General features: G+C 40.4%; 1 protein-coding gene across 1 annotated transcript; it reads right to left on the bottom strand.

The window, feature by feature from the left end:
* Positions 1-3289: 3289 nt before the first annotated feature.
* Positions 3290-11982, bottom strand: LOC147901215 (uncharacterized). Its single transcript, XM_087376263.1, has 7 exons — positions 10620-11982; positions 10019-10305; positions 9639-9805; positions 9382-9491; positions 5538-5831; positions 4063-4356; positions 3290-3931 (listed from the first exon to the last, which is right to left on the bottom strand). Exons 1-7 carry the CDS (start codon positions 11274-11276, stop codon positions 3797-3799), a joined length of 1944 nt encoding a protein of 647 aa, XP_087232389.1. The 5' UTR covers positions 11277-11982; the 3' UTR covers positions 3290-3796.
* Between the last annotated feature and the right edge of the window lie 2680 nt (positions 11983-14662).

The raw sequence follows: 14662 nt of genomic DNA, 5'->3' as shown, positions 1-14662 counted from the left end.
CTTGATTGTACAATAAGGATTTCCCCCCAACTACGAACTAGGCGAGCATCATTGGGGGTATGAAACTTGTTGAATGGTATGCACCATTCTCAACTGTAATCATCTAAGGGGTGAGTATGCTAGAAGGCATATGCTAATAATTAGGGGTATGCAACATGCAGTTGGATGGCATGCACCAATCTTAATGATCATCTAAGGGATGAATATGCTAGAAGGAATATGTTAGCAATTGGGGTGAGGATTGTATGTAAAGGACATTGGGTCTGTATGGGAGGAGAAAGGGAGTTTCTAGTTCATGCCTAAAGGGGAGGGAAGGGAGAGACGTCAAGGTTGAGGGAGGCCCATCTTGTGCTAATGTGGTAACATGACCTTACCCTCCATCAATCTTCCCTTTCTTTTTAAGGGGCCAATATAAATTATTGTCTCTCATACCAAGATTACAAACCAAAACATATACCACCGTATTCCATACCATGGAAGTCCCTTCCATGAATAAAGCATTGAACTCTTGTTATCATTGTCATACCACTAGTAAGAATCCCTTTTTTAGGATTAATTAGTCCCCATGCAGATATCCCTCATGCGAATGATAGCCTCAAGCTAGAACAAAAACAAAACACTTGGTGACTCACTTCAAGTATACACACTTCCTTTCTTGGCCTAAAAATGTATCATTCTTGCCTCCTATACATATGAACATCCTTGAAATAAAGTTTGAAAAGACTTTTCTTTAGATAAAAAATTCAATCCCATAAGTCTGTCCGAACTCTCACTTTATACCAAGAGTAGAAATTTAAATTATAAAGCACAACCTTTTTTCTTTCATTACAAATATAGGCCGAATCCTTAACTCTATTGGCACTCTAGGAGACAAAGTGTTTCCATTTTAGAGTCTTTAATTAAACATACTAAGCACTTGAAAATCTAGATGGACTTTGACAATAGAAGAGAGTTCATTTTCTAAGCTAAACCATGAATCTTCTTTATTAGAACAATAGGCCTATTATACTGTGGGGATTCCTTCGAACATTTCCCATTCTTAAAAATCTTAGATAATTTGGAATTCTTACATATACACATATGCATTCCATAAAAATCCTAGGAGTACGTTTCTGTTTTTTCAAAAGCAAAAAAGTTTTTAAAATATGTTTTAAAAGACATGAGGTGATAACGTGAAACTTTGATTACGACTTTTTGTGTGTGCGCAAAAACCAATTACAACTATTTCACAACAAGTACATCTATTAAAACCAAAAAATGAACAAGAGAAAGAAAATGAAGATCATACATCAATTATAGACTGAGAGTCTGTTGGTTTAGCTTTAAAGTCCCTGTTGATTAGTGCCTTGCTATCTCAATAGTAGGCAACACATTTGCCTCCTCTTTTGGCCGCTTTCACCTTTGCAAGCTCTAAGCTCCTCTACAATCCACACTAGAAGTCCTTTCAACTTCTCGGACCGTCGAAGAATTCGTATTCTTCCCCCTTGTGCTGAAGGTGAGAATTCCGTGAAATCCTTCTTGACCAATATCAAAATCTGCATCTCCTTAATCAATTCTTGGTAAACCTTTGTTGAGTTTTTTGAAGGTCCCACGCCCAACATCTTATGCTACATTCCAGTTGTCTAGTAGTCCTCTAATTACTTCCTTTTGAACTTGTGCATCTACAGAGCTCCTCACATCTCCTTTAAAATTCTCTTGAATCTCTCCCTTAAGCTTCTTATGCAACTCTTCCAACTGATGAGCTTCCCATCTAAAATTGTAGCATCACCTCTACCCAGCACTAGGCACAATGAAGCCCCTCTTACAAAGGAGAACAATGAGCTGAAGCAAAGATTCAAGGAATTAAGAAAGGGAGTATATTTTCGTCCGCATAAAACTTTGCTTAATCTTGAGCACGTGTAATGGAGCCTTGACTTGTGCTACCATCTCTTGCATGTCCTTTAATAAATCTTTTGGGACCCTAAAGAATCCTTCTGGATTACAGCCTTCCCTAATTACCAATTAAAAAAGAGCTTTCTCTTAAGTCACTCTAATATGTTACAAAATCATTTCTGTTTCTTTTGTATCATTTGAATATGTTTGCATACGGCATCGACACTATAACATTCCAATGGTACAAAGCATTGCTATAGTCTGTGATGAAACAAAATAATTTGAAGCTAGAAAAGGAAAGTTCACACTTGACCTTATTGTTTTGATCCTTCAAGAGTTTGTAAAGTAGCGCAAGAGGTTGGAGTGGAGGTGAGAGATAAACTAGAGGAAAGGAGTCTGGAAGTTGGAGGTAGGAGATGGAGAACATGGAGTGAGTGTTTAAAAGTGAGAAGGGAGGCTATTAAATCTCAGAGCTCGTGAAGTGACCTTTGCAAAGAAGTCTTTGAGCCGCTACATGAGTTGGCAAGGCTTTAGGAAGGAGAAACAATGGGAGTAAAAGTGCTTCTAGTCCCTAAATGAGTCCCTTAGAGACTTAATTCTCTAAATGAGTTGCTTAGAGACTTGGTTTCAGGACAATTCGGGGACTATCCTAGTGACTCAATTGGAGTCCCAAAGCATCTCAACATCTTTTATATAATTCACATCCCTGGTTTGTAATTATAATTGTGTTTTGTTTTTAATCTACACATTGCTACATTAAATTATTATCGGCCATTATGTCCAGCTGTATTAGATTTCACATCGAACTATTTCTAGCTCATCTGGAGCAAAATAAACTAGCTAAAGCTAGCACGATATAGCACCCAGGCACTTGCATCAGCTTCACAATGTAAGGTTTGGATATCTTTTTGTACGCACAATAGGCCAGGGAAATAACCCACCACACCCTATCAGACAAGTATAAGTTCTCTATTTGTACAACAATACACCTTCCTCTTGCATTCAGACATGCTTCTTGCCTTATAACCTTTTAATGGCAGCTGTTATACACCTGGCTTACATATACTAAGCAAGCAGAATTCCTGCTTTAACCTGACCTGATCAGCCACTTATGTGAAGTCTACTCTCCCTCCCAGTGTATCAATGCTAACATACCATGCCTCAATTTCTCTCTCTTGAAAAACTGCAGGTGACAGACTGCAAAACGCATTTCTCCCATGCCTGGCCGATTATCTATCATTTTCAAACTTGTTTTAAAAAAATGTCCACATGAAAGATCCTTAAAAATCCTAAACTCTAATAGAAAATCATTGCTCAAGAAAGGTAGATAATATCCTTATGATAAAAAAAGGTCACCTGAAGAAAAATACTCTAACAGTGTGAAAACTTGGCCATTCAGCTTAAAAAATGTACATAGTCTGTGATGTATAGTCAAATATGGTTAAGGAGAAAGATGTAACAAACAGTAGGCACCACAATGTCAAACAAAAGAATCAAAATTTTTATGAACAGGGGTTTAAAGAAGTACTACCTTCATGATGTAAATACAAAATGCCAGATCTTGCAGTTAGCAGAGACTAGGAATCCATACAGCATTTGCGGTTGGATTTCCTGTTATGAAACTTCGCTCAGCAATCCCATAATCCAAACTTCTCTTCTCTTCTCATTCCTTCTTGGTAGATGTCCCACATCATCCATAACAGTCACTGGCTTAATCAAATTTCGAACTTCCCGCATGCCATTTCTCCTCGTCACTCATGTCACGTTTTTCCGGAAATACCCATTTCCCAATTCTATGAGCAGAAAACCATTGAGCTACCTCATGCCCTGCTGGTCCCACATGCAAAAAGTTTCCCCTGGTTGTGTTACCTTTATGCCCTTATGTGACAGAACCTTCAAAAGTTTTTGAAGTTCTCCTAGAACCTTAACTCGTTCTTTCCTCGAGGTCCTTGACCCTTGCACTCTTTTCTTCCAAACATTCTGCCGGCCCTTTATTTTCTTCTAAATTCTCCTCAGGCTGTCTTTGTAGTCGCTTTACTTGCTCATTTAAAAAGACCAGCTGTTCAAAGGAAAAATTAATAAAGTCAAACAAACCACAGTCACAAGGACATCATGACAGCCTACGTTTAGAGAGAAGTAAACAACAAGGGTTATGCAATTTTGTTTTTAAAAAAATGTACAGATATGTACCTGATCTTCTTTGGTTTGAGCAAACTCCAAGAGCTCCTCGTTGATGACAACAAGCTCCTCGATCCGACGCTTTTGCTCATCTGCCTCCTTATTTAGCACTTGAATTTTTGCCATCAGCTCAATTTTCTCAATGATAATTGTGTCTGTTCCAATTTGCCCAGCTTTTAATCTTCTATTTAACTCTTCAATTTCCTCATCTTTTTCCTGTAAGGAGGATTCGAGGGAAGTGAAATCGTCTCCAATTTGTGCAAGTTGTTGCACCAAGTGGTCTTTTTCTTCTTGAACATTTCCGAGCTGCCACAAGTACCACCCATTAATATATATATCGATTATGAAATCTTCACTTGATGAAAAGTGACAATGTAATGTGATAATCACAGCTGGATTAAATGTTCAAAGCCAGACTAGAATCTCTACGGTGGAAATATACAGCACTCTTCCTACATCCCTTGTAGGTGAGGCATATTGCTTATGTCAAGCTATTTTCTAAAAAAAGAGCCAGTGTCTCAATAGGTAACAGCCTAAAGAAACTCTTGTCCCAGCCGTGTCACACTACCTAGATGAACATACGAGAGGAATCGAGAACTAGGTTCTTTAGATTTTGAAAGTATTTCTTTCGCCCATTCCACCATTATGATGGAAAAATTTGTGACACGGGGCACATTGATTCTTAGATTTGAAATTTGAAACAAGGCAATGCCTTAAATTACAAAGCGTATTTTCAACAAACTTTTTTACAAAAGGGCGAAAAGACTTAGAAATTGGGATTTCCACAGAGGTATTGATTTTAAAGATTCCTTGTTGCTTTTCCTTGCCCTGAGCTAGTAAAGGATCAGTCCTTGGTATCTTAGTTATTCCAAAATGCAACATGCACAAAGTCTATGTGCTTGAGTTAATTCCTAGACCTGTTTTCTCCAATGTGCTCTTCATCTCAGCATTGGCATCTCCTTCATGGCTTTTGTAACCTCAGCTTCCATGCAGAATAGTTTCTCCTCTAGATCAGCTATATATATTCTTGTCTGTATAAGTTGATCCCTAACTTGCTCCTCCCCTCTGGCTGCATATTGCACTGATTCATCAACTTGCTCAACTTCATCAAGGGCACAATTGCTGGTCTCCACAGCAGTTCCTAAATGAGATGTCAACCTCTTCAATGCCTCCTCTCGCCATTTAAAGTCTTTCTCTGTGCATATCAATTTTAACTTCAAAATCTCGTTTTTGCTTAGTAATGATTCCTCCTCTACTTTTAAAAGCTTCAGCGCTCTGTGCTGTCCTGCCAGCTGTTGTGATAGCCTTCCATTTTCATTCAAAATTCGTTTGATATGACTTCGGATACTTTGTACTTTCGTGCTCAGTTGGATCAGCTGTTCAGATGCAATACCAGCTTCACCTGATCAAGAAAGATCTAAACAACCTAGCATGACAAAGAAGGGGGACACTTTCCAGGTGATAACAGTGTTTCAGCAAAAGTTTACCTGCTCTTCCTTGGTTTGAGAAAAACTCAAAAGCTCTTCATTGATGCTCAGAAGTTCTTCAATCCGATGCCTTTGCTCCTCTGCTTCCCTATGCATTTCTTGGACTGAAGTTGTAAGCTCATATTTCTCCACCATAATAGTTTCACACTCTTTAATGATTCTATGAATCCTGTTTTCAAGATCCTCCACTTTCCTATCCTTTTCTGAGCAGGAAGCCTCTAAAGCAATCACTTTAAACTCACTTTGGGCCAGCTGTTGGACGATCCCATCTATCGTGCTTTGGATATCTCCCACCTGCAACCAATAAGCAAAAGTTATCACCAGATAGAAATTTCATGCAAAAAATTCAAACAGTGACGTTTGCTTATAGCATAGATATCTTACGGAGAGATGCTATTGCAAAAAATTGCCCAAAAAATTCAATCTAGACACAAACAGCTCATGAACGCTATCCATCAGTTTGGACAACATAAACACTTGACTAATCAAACAATAAGGATCATTTTTGGCTATTCAGAATGGTACGATTTCATTAATGTAATGGGGAATAGATTCTTGCTCCTGAGACTCCCTGAATGCTGTTGTCCCATTGAAAGCACCCCGTTGCAGCTTAACCTTCACCTTTGTCCCACTTATCTTGCTAACATTCACTGCTTTTGCCCTAGAGTTTCCCCATGCTCTCTCTTTGACTCTTCCTGCCCTTTACCTATTCTCCTGCCCTCCTACCACTTTCCTGCGCATCTACAACCTGAAAATTTCAACCTACAAATCAAAGCCTGCATCCACAAGCTATGCCCATTGTCAATACGACTAGTCATTCTGCGAGTTTGAAATCACAGCTTGGCAACCAAATATTAAAAAAAGGCGCTATCATACAGTGGTTCAACGTCCAAAGGTTTGACTTTTCAAATCCTAGCATTCATTGGAGAAGATGTTAACTTTATGTTTCTTTGAAAACGATTCAGCTGTGTAAGGAACCATGTCCTCTACCTGAACAGCTTCAGTGAATAAATGACATTACAACAATGTAGAGTCGTAGATGTTGAACTCACCTCCCAAGCATGGGTCTCGGTGTCTTGGACCACCCCTTAGCATCATCACCTAAGTCTAGTCCTACGCCAATAAGCCATGGTGTCCCATACTACCAAAACACACTCTGAGGGATGTTCTACGCTTGGCCTAGCTCACTAGGCCTCTCACGGAGATCCAAGCTAATGGTCCTTGATGCCCAGATAATAAGCATGGGTCTACCTGTATAGTCCTAGTCCCTGTGGCTATAACTAGCCTGAACCTAAATGAACTCCTAACCTCCATACAATGCCTATTAAACCTTGTCCTTGGTTCATTAGGGCTAAGGCCCCGTAATTAATACCTGGGTGTTCCCTCACCTAGGTTAGGTAAAAATCAACCAGAGTTTGTTAGGGCCGAGCTTATTAGAAATTTATAACCATGAACTGAAAATTAACAATACCACCTTACATTCATCACATGTAGTCAAAAAGATGAAAACAACTCAAAGAGTGGAGTACAGAAAAAGCGAGGCCACGTGGAGTGCAAATGAGGATCACCCCCTGCCAAAGCTCAAGCACCAGGCATATTTTTGTATTCCAGTAATGCTGAATGTTAATACAATAGTACTCCATAATTTAGGACGGAGCCTCTAGAATTCTAGAACATAAATCGAAAAATCACTCCTTTATAGATGTAGGAGGGAGTTACAATGCTTTCATGAGCAGAACAACAATAAAGGATGTAGTCTGTACAGCCAAACTTGGTAATATCCTTGGAATCCCTGTCAGATGCCAAAAAAACTCAGCCAAATAGAAGCAGGTTGAGATCGAAGTCCTCATGCGTTCTTCATCCTCCTACCACGAAGACACTGTCACAATCACTTCCCCTGTTAGGAGAGTTAGAACTTAAAACCCACAGTCGAAATCTAGTGTAAAACACTGAGAAATCTTCCTGAACTCTAATAAAAAATTGTTCCAACAGCCTCTATCAATGACCAGCAATGAATTTATCACCCAAACAGATGTCAGATAGTGCCAAAGTCAACAACCATTAATCCAAAAGTGGCCAGCAATTGTTCGTGCATGAAACTGTCAATTCTGAAGCAGAAAATTGGACCTGAAAGTTTTAAAACGTCAGCCAAAAAGGGGGGAAACTCCAATCGAAGTACTAAATGACGTCAGAATTCATTTAGAACTCTAGGACAAGGCTCTAGATCAAATTGCAGTTGATTAGGGATCTGTTCCTATCAATCACAACTTGATCACAACTTGCTTGGAAGCAATCTTTTATGTTCTGATCTCAAACGGGTGCCAAACTTTCCAAAGAACTGACGAAATTTGTTCTAGCTCCACTTGTCTTTGAGAAACTGGAACGAATTTGATACTAGTGAAGGCAAGAGATCTTGGCAAGTGCTGGAAAGTGCAAAAACATCAACTAGGAGAGCGTCTTCTCAAATTGCAACTGATCTGGAGGAGAACAATTGCATGGGTCAGACTGTGTTCTCACAATTCAAAGTGAATTTAGACTCCAAAACAGCAGCAACGAAATTGTACCCTAGACTTGCTAAGGCCATAACTTGAGCTAGAGTTATCAGAATCTACCCAAACTGAAACCAAGAGGCATGGCTCATTGTACACTATCTAATGTGCAGGTGAGTGATCAGGGTATAGATAATTAGACTCAACGATTATGGATCCCGGAGGTTGCATCCTACTCACAAGTTTAACCTATGTAATCGCATTATTCTGTCCTTGGAAGAGTCAACATCCAAGGCTCACCCCCAAGACTCGCATGAAAGCAACTAGGAACTGAAGGAGGGTATAAAATATGCTTTGTGTTGGGTACGGAAACCTGGTGGATGTGCGGAGCATCTCAATCTCATGAGGCCTGCTGGCAGCTGGAGGCTGATCTGATAGATAATCATCAAGTCGAAGGACTTGGAAAACCCTATGGGTTCTCCATTAGTCCACCCCATGCAATAGCTCCCATCATCTTGTCACCTTAATGTGATTGGCTGTACACATAGGAAGTGTCAGCTGTGGCCCATCCTTTCGCAGAAAGGTGCTAGTATCATGTTAGGATGGTAATGTCTCATGGTTTAAGAGCCATCGATAAGTGAGATCACCTCATTATGAAGACCAATGCATTGGATTTGTAAATATGTCCAGCCAGAAGTGTAATAAGAAAGAACTCATACGGAACACTCATGCCTGTGATCGGTACGTATGTGCACAAGAAATAACTAAACATCAGCTGAAAAGTTTAGTAGTAATGTCCATGAGATATGTTACATTGTTATCAGAGCCAGGTTTCGATCCTGGAACCTGTGGGTTATGGTATATGGGCCCAACAGGGAGACCTAGATCAATGGTGATCAATGCACAAGTGACAAGCATGGGTCTGCTTATATAGGCCAAGCCCCTCTAGCTATAATTAACCTTACCCTAAATAAAGCTGTAACCTCCATACAGCACCTACTTTGGTTCATTAGCACTAAGCCCCCTAACCAAAATACCCTTAAGCCCCTAGATGTTCTCTTACATGGGTTATATTAAACCAATCATAGTTAGCTTGGGACAACAAACTGCATTCCAGAACGCTTTTCCAATAAATGACACTGAGTCACAAATATGATTTGTAGAAAACACAGGAAATATTCTCAGGATGATGAATTTTCCAGAACTTTTGGTTAAATTTTGAAAACCACAAAACCATTTCCAAAAAAAGGGGAAATAATGAGTTGCATTGAAACGATGCAACTAATGCTCACTTCTCTCTCAACGATTTTGTCTGAGTACAATTGGGTCATTCTTTTGTGAAAGAAACTACTTACATTCTGTACATCTAGCGATTCCTTTCCATCCTCACAAAAGGACCGATAGCCAGATTCTTCACACATTTCTGCCAACTTGCAAAGTGTTTTCTTCAAAATAAAGAGCTCATCTGCCATCAAACACGTATGTCAGGACTCAGAACTAGTGCCAGACGGACTTGAATGCATGGCAACAATCTGGAACTCAAAAATTCTGAGTGCTGTACTTTTAACTTCCTGGATAGAAAGTTCAGAAGGCAATTAAAAGGTCAGCTCACCCTCAGTTGCTCCATTATTAATCTTTGATGAATCACTGTCTCTGGACTCACAAATCTTGAAACTGTTGCAAAGGTTTTCCACAGAGGCTTGCATGGTTGCCAAAAATGACCTTACAGTTTGCTGGACTTCATTACTGCTTTTGGACCAGTCTGGAGCTAACGCAGACCTGAAGGAGCAATTGATGCAAAACCACTAATTAATTAAATGAGGTAATAAATTATAAGAGCCTGCAAAAGGGGTCCAATACACTCATTTTGCCTTTTATTTCCTGTAATTTTGTGTTCATGCAATGTGGTTATATCTGATGAAACATATAGAAGCGCAGTGTACATTGGGACCGATCAACAACTCTAAGCACCATAACAAGAGGAGAACCAACCTATCAAGTTCTGGAACAGCAGAGAGACGTTCTCCATTTTCTCTCTTCCCTACCACAAGTTTATCCTTCATGATCTTCATAAATCCATTGGGAGCAAAATTTATCTTGGGAGTTCCACAATGTGAACCCATAAACCCTTGGCTGTCTTCAAGTTTGTTAATAGATTCACCTGGATTCTCAGAAGATATATCACAGTGATTGATATTACTACTCTGGTCAGCTTTGGAAAGTTGTGCCTCTGAGTAACTTCTGGGCCATGAGATGGTAGGCATCCTGGTCGTATTTATCTGCAAAATTACCTCTCACCTTGAGAATTTAAACACTAGGAAAAGTGCCAGACACAGTCCAGGATTGCACAAAGAATACAATATCAAGCAATTGCAAAAATAGTCATCATTGTCGTTGTTTTGCAAAACTCTCACAAATAAATTCCAGTATAAGTTTTCATCCATGCTCTAGCAAAAAATGAAAGTTCATCATTCTTAAGCTAAAGCGTACCACTATAATGATGTTCTGCAAAACTTCAACTTCCACAAATAAATTCCAGTAAAAGTTTTTATCTGTGTTCTAGCTAAAATTGAAAGTTGGAACGCAGACTTACTTTGTCAATGAACTTATCTGCAATGGTGTTCCTTTCCTCTTCAAGATCTTGGAGCCTACGCCTTTGTAATTCTGTCTTAAGTTTCTTAATTTCCAAGTCTCGCATTTGCAATTCTGTCTTGAGTCTTTTCATCTCCAAGTCTCTCTCATCGTCTCTCATTCTATCATTGAATGATCTGTTTCGCATCCCATGACTGTCTTCAACAATTTGTGTTCTGTACATGATGCTACCTTTCTTCTCATCATAAATGGGCGAGACATATATGCAACTATAGTGCCCAATGAAGTCCTTTTCAGGAGGATTTTGCCCAAGATTACTATAATCATCCGCCAATATAGACTTCTTCATTGACTCTGATCTAAAATTTTTGTTCTCGAGAATCCTCAACCGCCTTTCCAGATGTCCGACAGCTGCCTCTGCATTTTCCAATGCTGATTCCTGCTTTCTTACAAGATTCAAAATGTCAGACTTCGATAACGAGTCCAAACTTTCGTGCTTTGTCATCTTGCTACTAAAACCAAGCAACTGTCGAGTGTCAATAAGATCGTCGCTTTCCGAAAACATGCCACTGAATTCGGCTTCTCTCCTTGCCAGTTGCACTTGCTTAACTTCCAGCGTGCTCTCACCGATTCCCATCGGTTGTAGCCCCTCCATCATAATCTCCTAGAGCCTTTGTACCGAGCAGAGAACTGAATTTCACAAAATCTGAAAGAGAATGTGGGTGGTTGAGGGAGACATGCACAAGGGGATAAGAGGGGAAATGGGCGAAAGAGGGAGGGTATGATGGGTTGTTGGAGGAAGGAAAGAATCGATGGATTGAGGAGGTTAACGTGCAGGAATGAAATTTGGATGCGGGAAGAGAGACAGACAAAAACACTTGTGGTGAAGAGAAACGAGGAGATCCGTAGACTTGCTCAAGGAGCGACACGTGGCATCGATGACGGGCATACCCATGTTTTGGGAAGGCTCTGCCGGCAGGCCGGCAACCGCTCCCTTGATTTCGCTCATTCGCCCATCGCTTCCTTAGAGCTCGTTCCCACACTCTGGGTTTGCCTTGCCTCCAACACTGCCTCAGATGCCATGGGAACCCACTCATCTTATCTGTTCACCTCCTGGTTGGACTCCTCTCTTGTGAAGAAAAAAACCAGTTATCCCTTACCGTGTCCGTCCATATCTACTTGCACTCATGGCGGCACGATCTCACATATTCCACGCCAACTTCATTTGCCCTCTACTATCCACCATTTCACTCTCATTTGAATTACAGCCTTAGCTTGGCAATGCCTAGGTGGAGAGGGATTTTTGCTGACTCCAATGGGGCATAAGATTGCTACGAGCAAGCATCTTGAAATGCGGGGCTAGAGGTGGGAACAATCTCGGCAACTGAAAAATCGAGCATATATGCCATGATTTGCTAGCATAGGAATGCCCTCTTACTTTCTTCACTCAATACAATCCCCTTCAACATTCTAAGTCCGGGCCCGCCGTTCTAAGTTGAAGCCCATGGGGCAACTTAGGAACTCATCTTAGTCATCCTATATGGGGCGCTATTTAGCACTAAATAAAAGGAACATGCAATTATTTTATTAAAAGAACATAACTTCTAACATGTAGACCAAGTGGTAAAGATGAATTCGGGCCAAGCCCTAGCTAGGGGCAGCTCAAGTCCTCGTCTTGGTCACCCCATATAGGTCGCTATCTGGCACTTAAAAGTAGAAGTAAATCGCAAACAAAAAAAAGAAAACATAACCTGTAACGTGGGTTTCACAACCGTCCGCCTCTACTCGCGGATGGGCGGATGCCCTTCAACCCAATAAAATGACATGGCAAGTGAGTCACGCCGAGTGAGAGATGAAAGTCAGTAAATGTGCCACCCAAGAGAGTGTCCGCCAAAATTAGATTAGTCTAGATTCCATGCATATGTAAATGCTTAGCTTTTTTAACTCTGTTCACTCTTGGAATGAAACCCATGTTTCTTTGTTACTACAAAAATATCCTTCCCTAATGATTTATTCTTACCTCCCACTAATCTAACCAATGCAACAAATTAACCACAAATTCATATTTTGGTACATTAAATTTTACTAGATGGTGCACAAAGACATGATAATCATCTAAAGTATGCCTTGCCATTTGATTTGATACGTAACATGACCCTGTTTGGACTTGTAAATCAAAAGATACAAGGATGTGAAAATGTCCTCTTTTAGGCCAAAACAGGGAGCACGTTAACGCGCTCCCTGTTTTGGCCCAAAAGAGGATATTTTCACATCCCTGTATTTTTGCAAGATCTTTTTATTGTCAAATATAAATGGCATAATGTTACATATCAAATCAAATGACTGTGTACAAGATGTTAAAAACTGATCTTTTGGGCCAAAAAAATCATATGTTGACATCTTGCAAAAATACAAGGATGTGAAAATGCCTCTTTTGTTTTAACATCCCTACATCTTTTTATTGTCAAATATAAATGGCATAATGTTACATATCAAATCAAATGACAAGGCATGATTTAGATCAATATCATGCCTTTTTGCACCATCTAAAAAAATTGCATGCATTAGAATATGAATTTTGTGAAGGTCCTGGTAGCATCAGGGACATGCACAAAACAGTCACATCCAAAAACTCTGAAATGTGCAGCTGAAGGTTTCTTACCAAAAAAGGCTTGTAGTGGAGTCATCCCGTTCACAGCCTTCGTGTAGCTATGATTCAGGATGTAAACTGCAGTGTTACATGCTTCAGCCCAAAAAGTCTTTGGCAAATCTTTCCCTTTCATCATACTCCGACCCATTTCGCAGATGATGCGCATCTTGCATTTTGCTACTCCATTTTGCTGTGATGTATGTGGCAGGGGTTTCTGCCTCTTGATTCCGTGACTTTTGCAGTAACTTTCGAATTTAGTTGATGTGAACTCCACCTCTGTCTGATCTCAACTTCTTCACCTTCCTCCCCGTTTCTTTCTCGACCATTACATGCCATTCCTTGAACCTACTAAAAGCCTCGTCTTTAGTCTTCAGGAAGTATATCCATATCCTTCTACTGTAGTCGCGTCGATCAGCATCATGAAGTAGTAGGAGCCACCCAAAGCTTCCATCTCCATCTTTTCGCACAGGTTCGTGTGAACGAGCTCTAGAGGAGCCTTTGCCCTGCTGGCCTCTTTAGGAAAGGGATGCCGATGCTGCTTGCCTATCATGCAAGCTTCACATACATCGGGCAGATCTGAAATTTCTAGTAGGTCTGCAATCATTCCACTTTTATGCATCTCCTTCAAAGAACTAAGGTTTAGATGACCAAACCTCTCATGCCACAACTTAGTGTTCTTCACATTTGCTCGAGCACTGAAAGCTGAGAGTTCGTAAATGTTGTTGTGTTGTGTACCTTTACCAATGACCTTTCCTTGAAGATCCAGAATCTGTGCACCATTCTTATCGAATTGAACTTTGAGGTCCCGATCCGTGATCGCCGAAACAGACAAGAAGTTCCTCTTGATATCTGGCATATAAAGAACATCGGACAACTGTTTTACAATTCCATCTGACTTGAGAGCAATCGTACCTTTTCCTTTTACTAGACATTTTGCATCATTGCCGACTGCTACCAGGATGTCATTCCCTACCGGCTGTAGAGAGGTATACCAATCCTTTCGACTGGTCATGTGGCGCGATACACCACTGTCAATGATCCATGGTTCATACATAGGTACATGAACTACCTCCATGCAAATCTCCTCAATTGCGACGAACAACTCTACTGGTACTGCCTGCGCACTGTTGCTGGACTCTTTCTTTACTCCGTTCTTCTCATCTGCAATCTTCTTTCGGCACTCATTCTGCTTGTGCCCTGCCTTGTTACAATAGAAGCACTTGATCTTCTTCTTTCTCTTTTTATCATCAGAAGAAGATAGGTTACCAGAGTCCTTACCCTTACCTTTCTTTGATCCGGTCCAGAAAGCCGAATCTTCTCCAGTCCTCGTCTTTTGACGCATCTCCTCCTCCAGAAGCATCGTGCTGAAATCCTCAAAGTTGAGGGGAGGATTT

This window comes from Dipteris shenzhenensis, chromosome 6 (assembly GCF_047967505.1).
Source record: "Dipteris shenzhenensis isolate YYH24624 ecotype China chromosome 6, Dip_SZ_1.0, whole genome shotgun sequence".
In the NCBI taxonomy this organism is placed as follows: domain Eukaryota; kingdom Viridiplantae; phylum Streptophyta; class Polypodiopsida; order Gleicheniales; family Dipteridaceae; genus Dipteris; species Dipteris shenzhenensis.
Note: the sequence above shows the minus strand (reverse complement) of the source record. Positions and strands in the feature narration are given on the sequence as shown.

What these genes read in the sequence shown, in the direction of transcription:
- LOC147901215 (XM_087376263.1), bottom strand. Translation starts at nt 11,276, where the DNA reads ATGATGGAGGGGCTACAACCGATGGGAATCGGTGAGAGCACGCTGGAA. An exon ending in AATCGCTAGATGTACAGAAT is followed by an intron (nt 5,832 to 9,381) that starts GTAAGTAGTTTC and finishes TATTGGTTGCAG; the next exon opens with GTGGGAGATATCCAAAGCAC. An exon ending in CTCAAACCAAAGAAGATCAG is followed by an intron (nt 3,932 to 4,062) that starts GTACATATCTGT and finishes TCCTTTGAACAG; the next exon opens with CTGGTCTTTTTAAATGAGCA.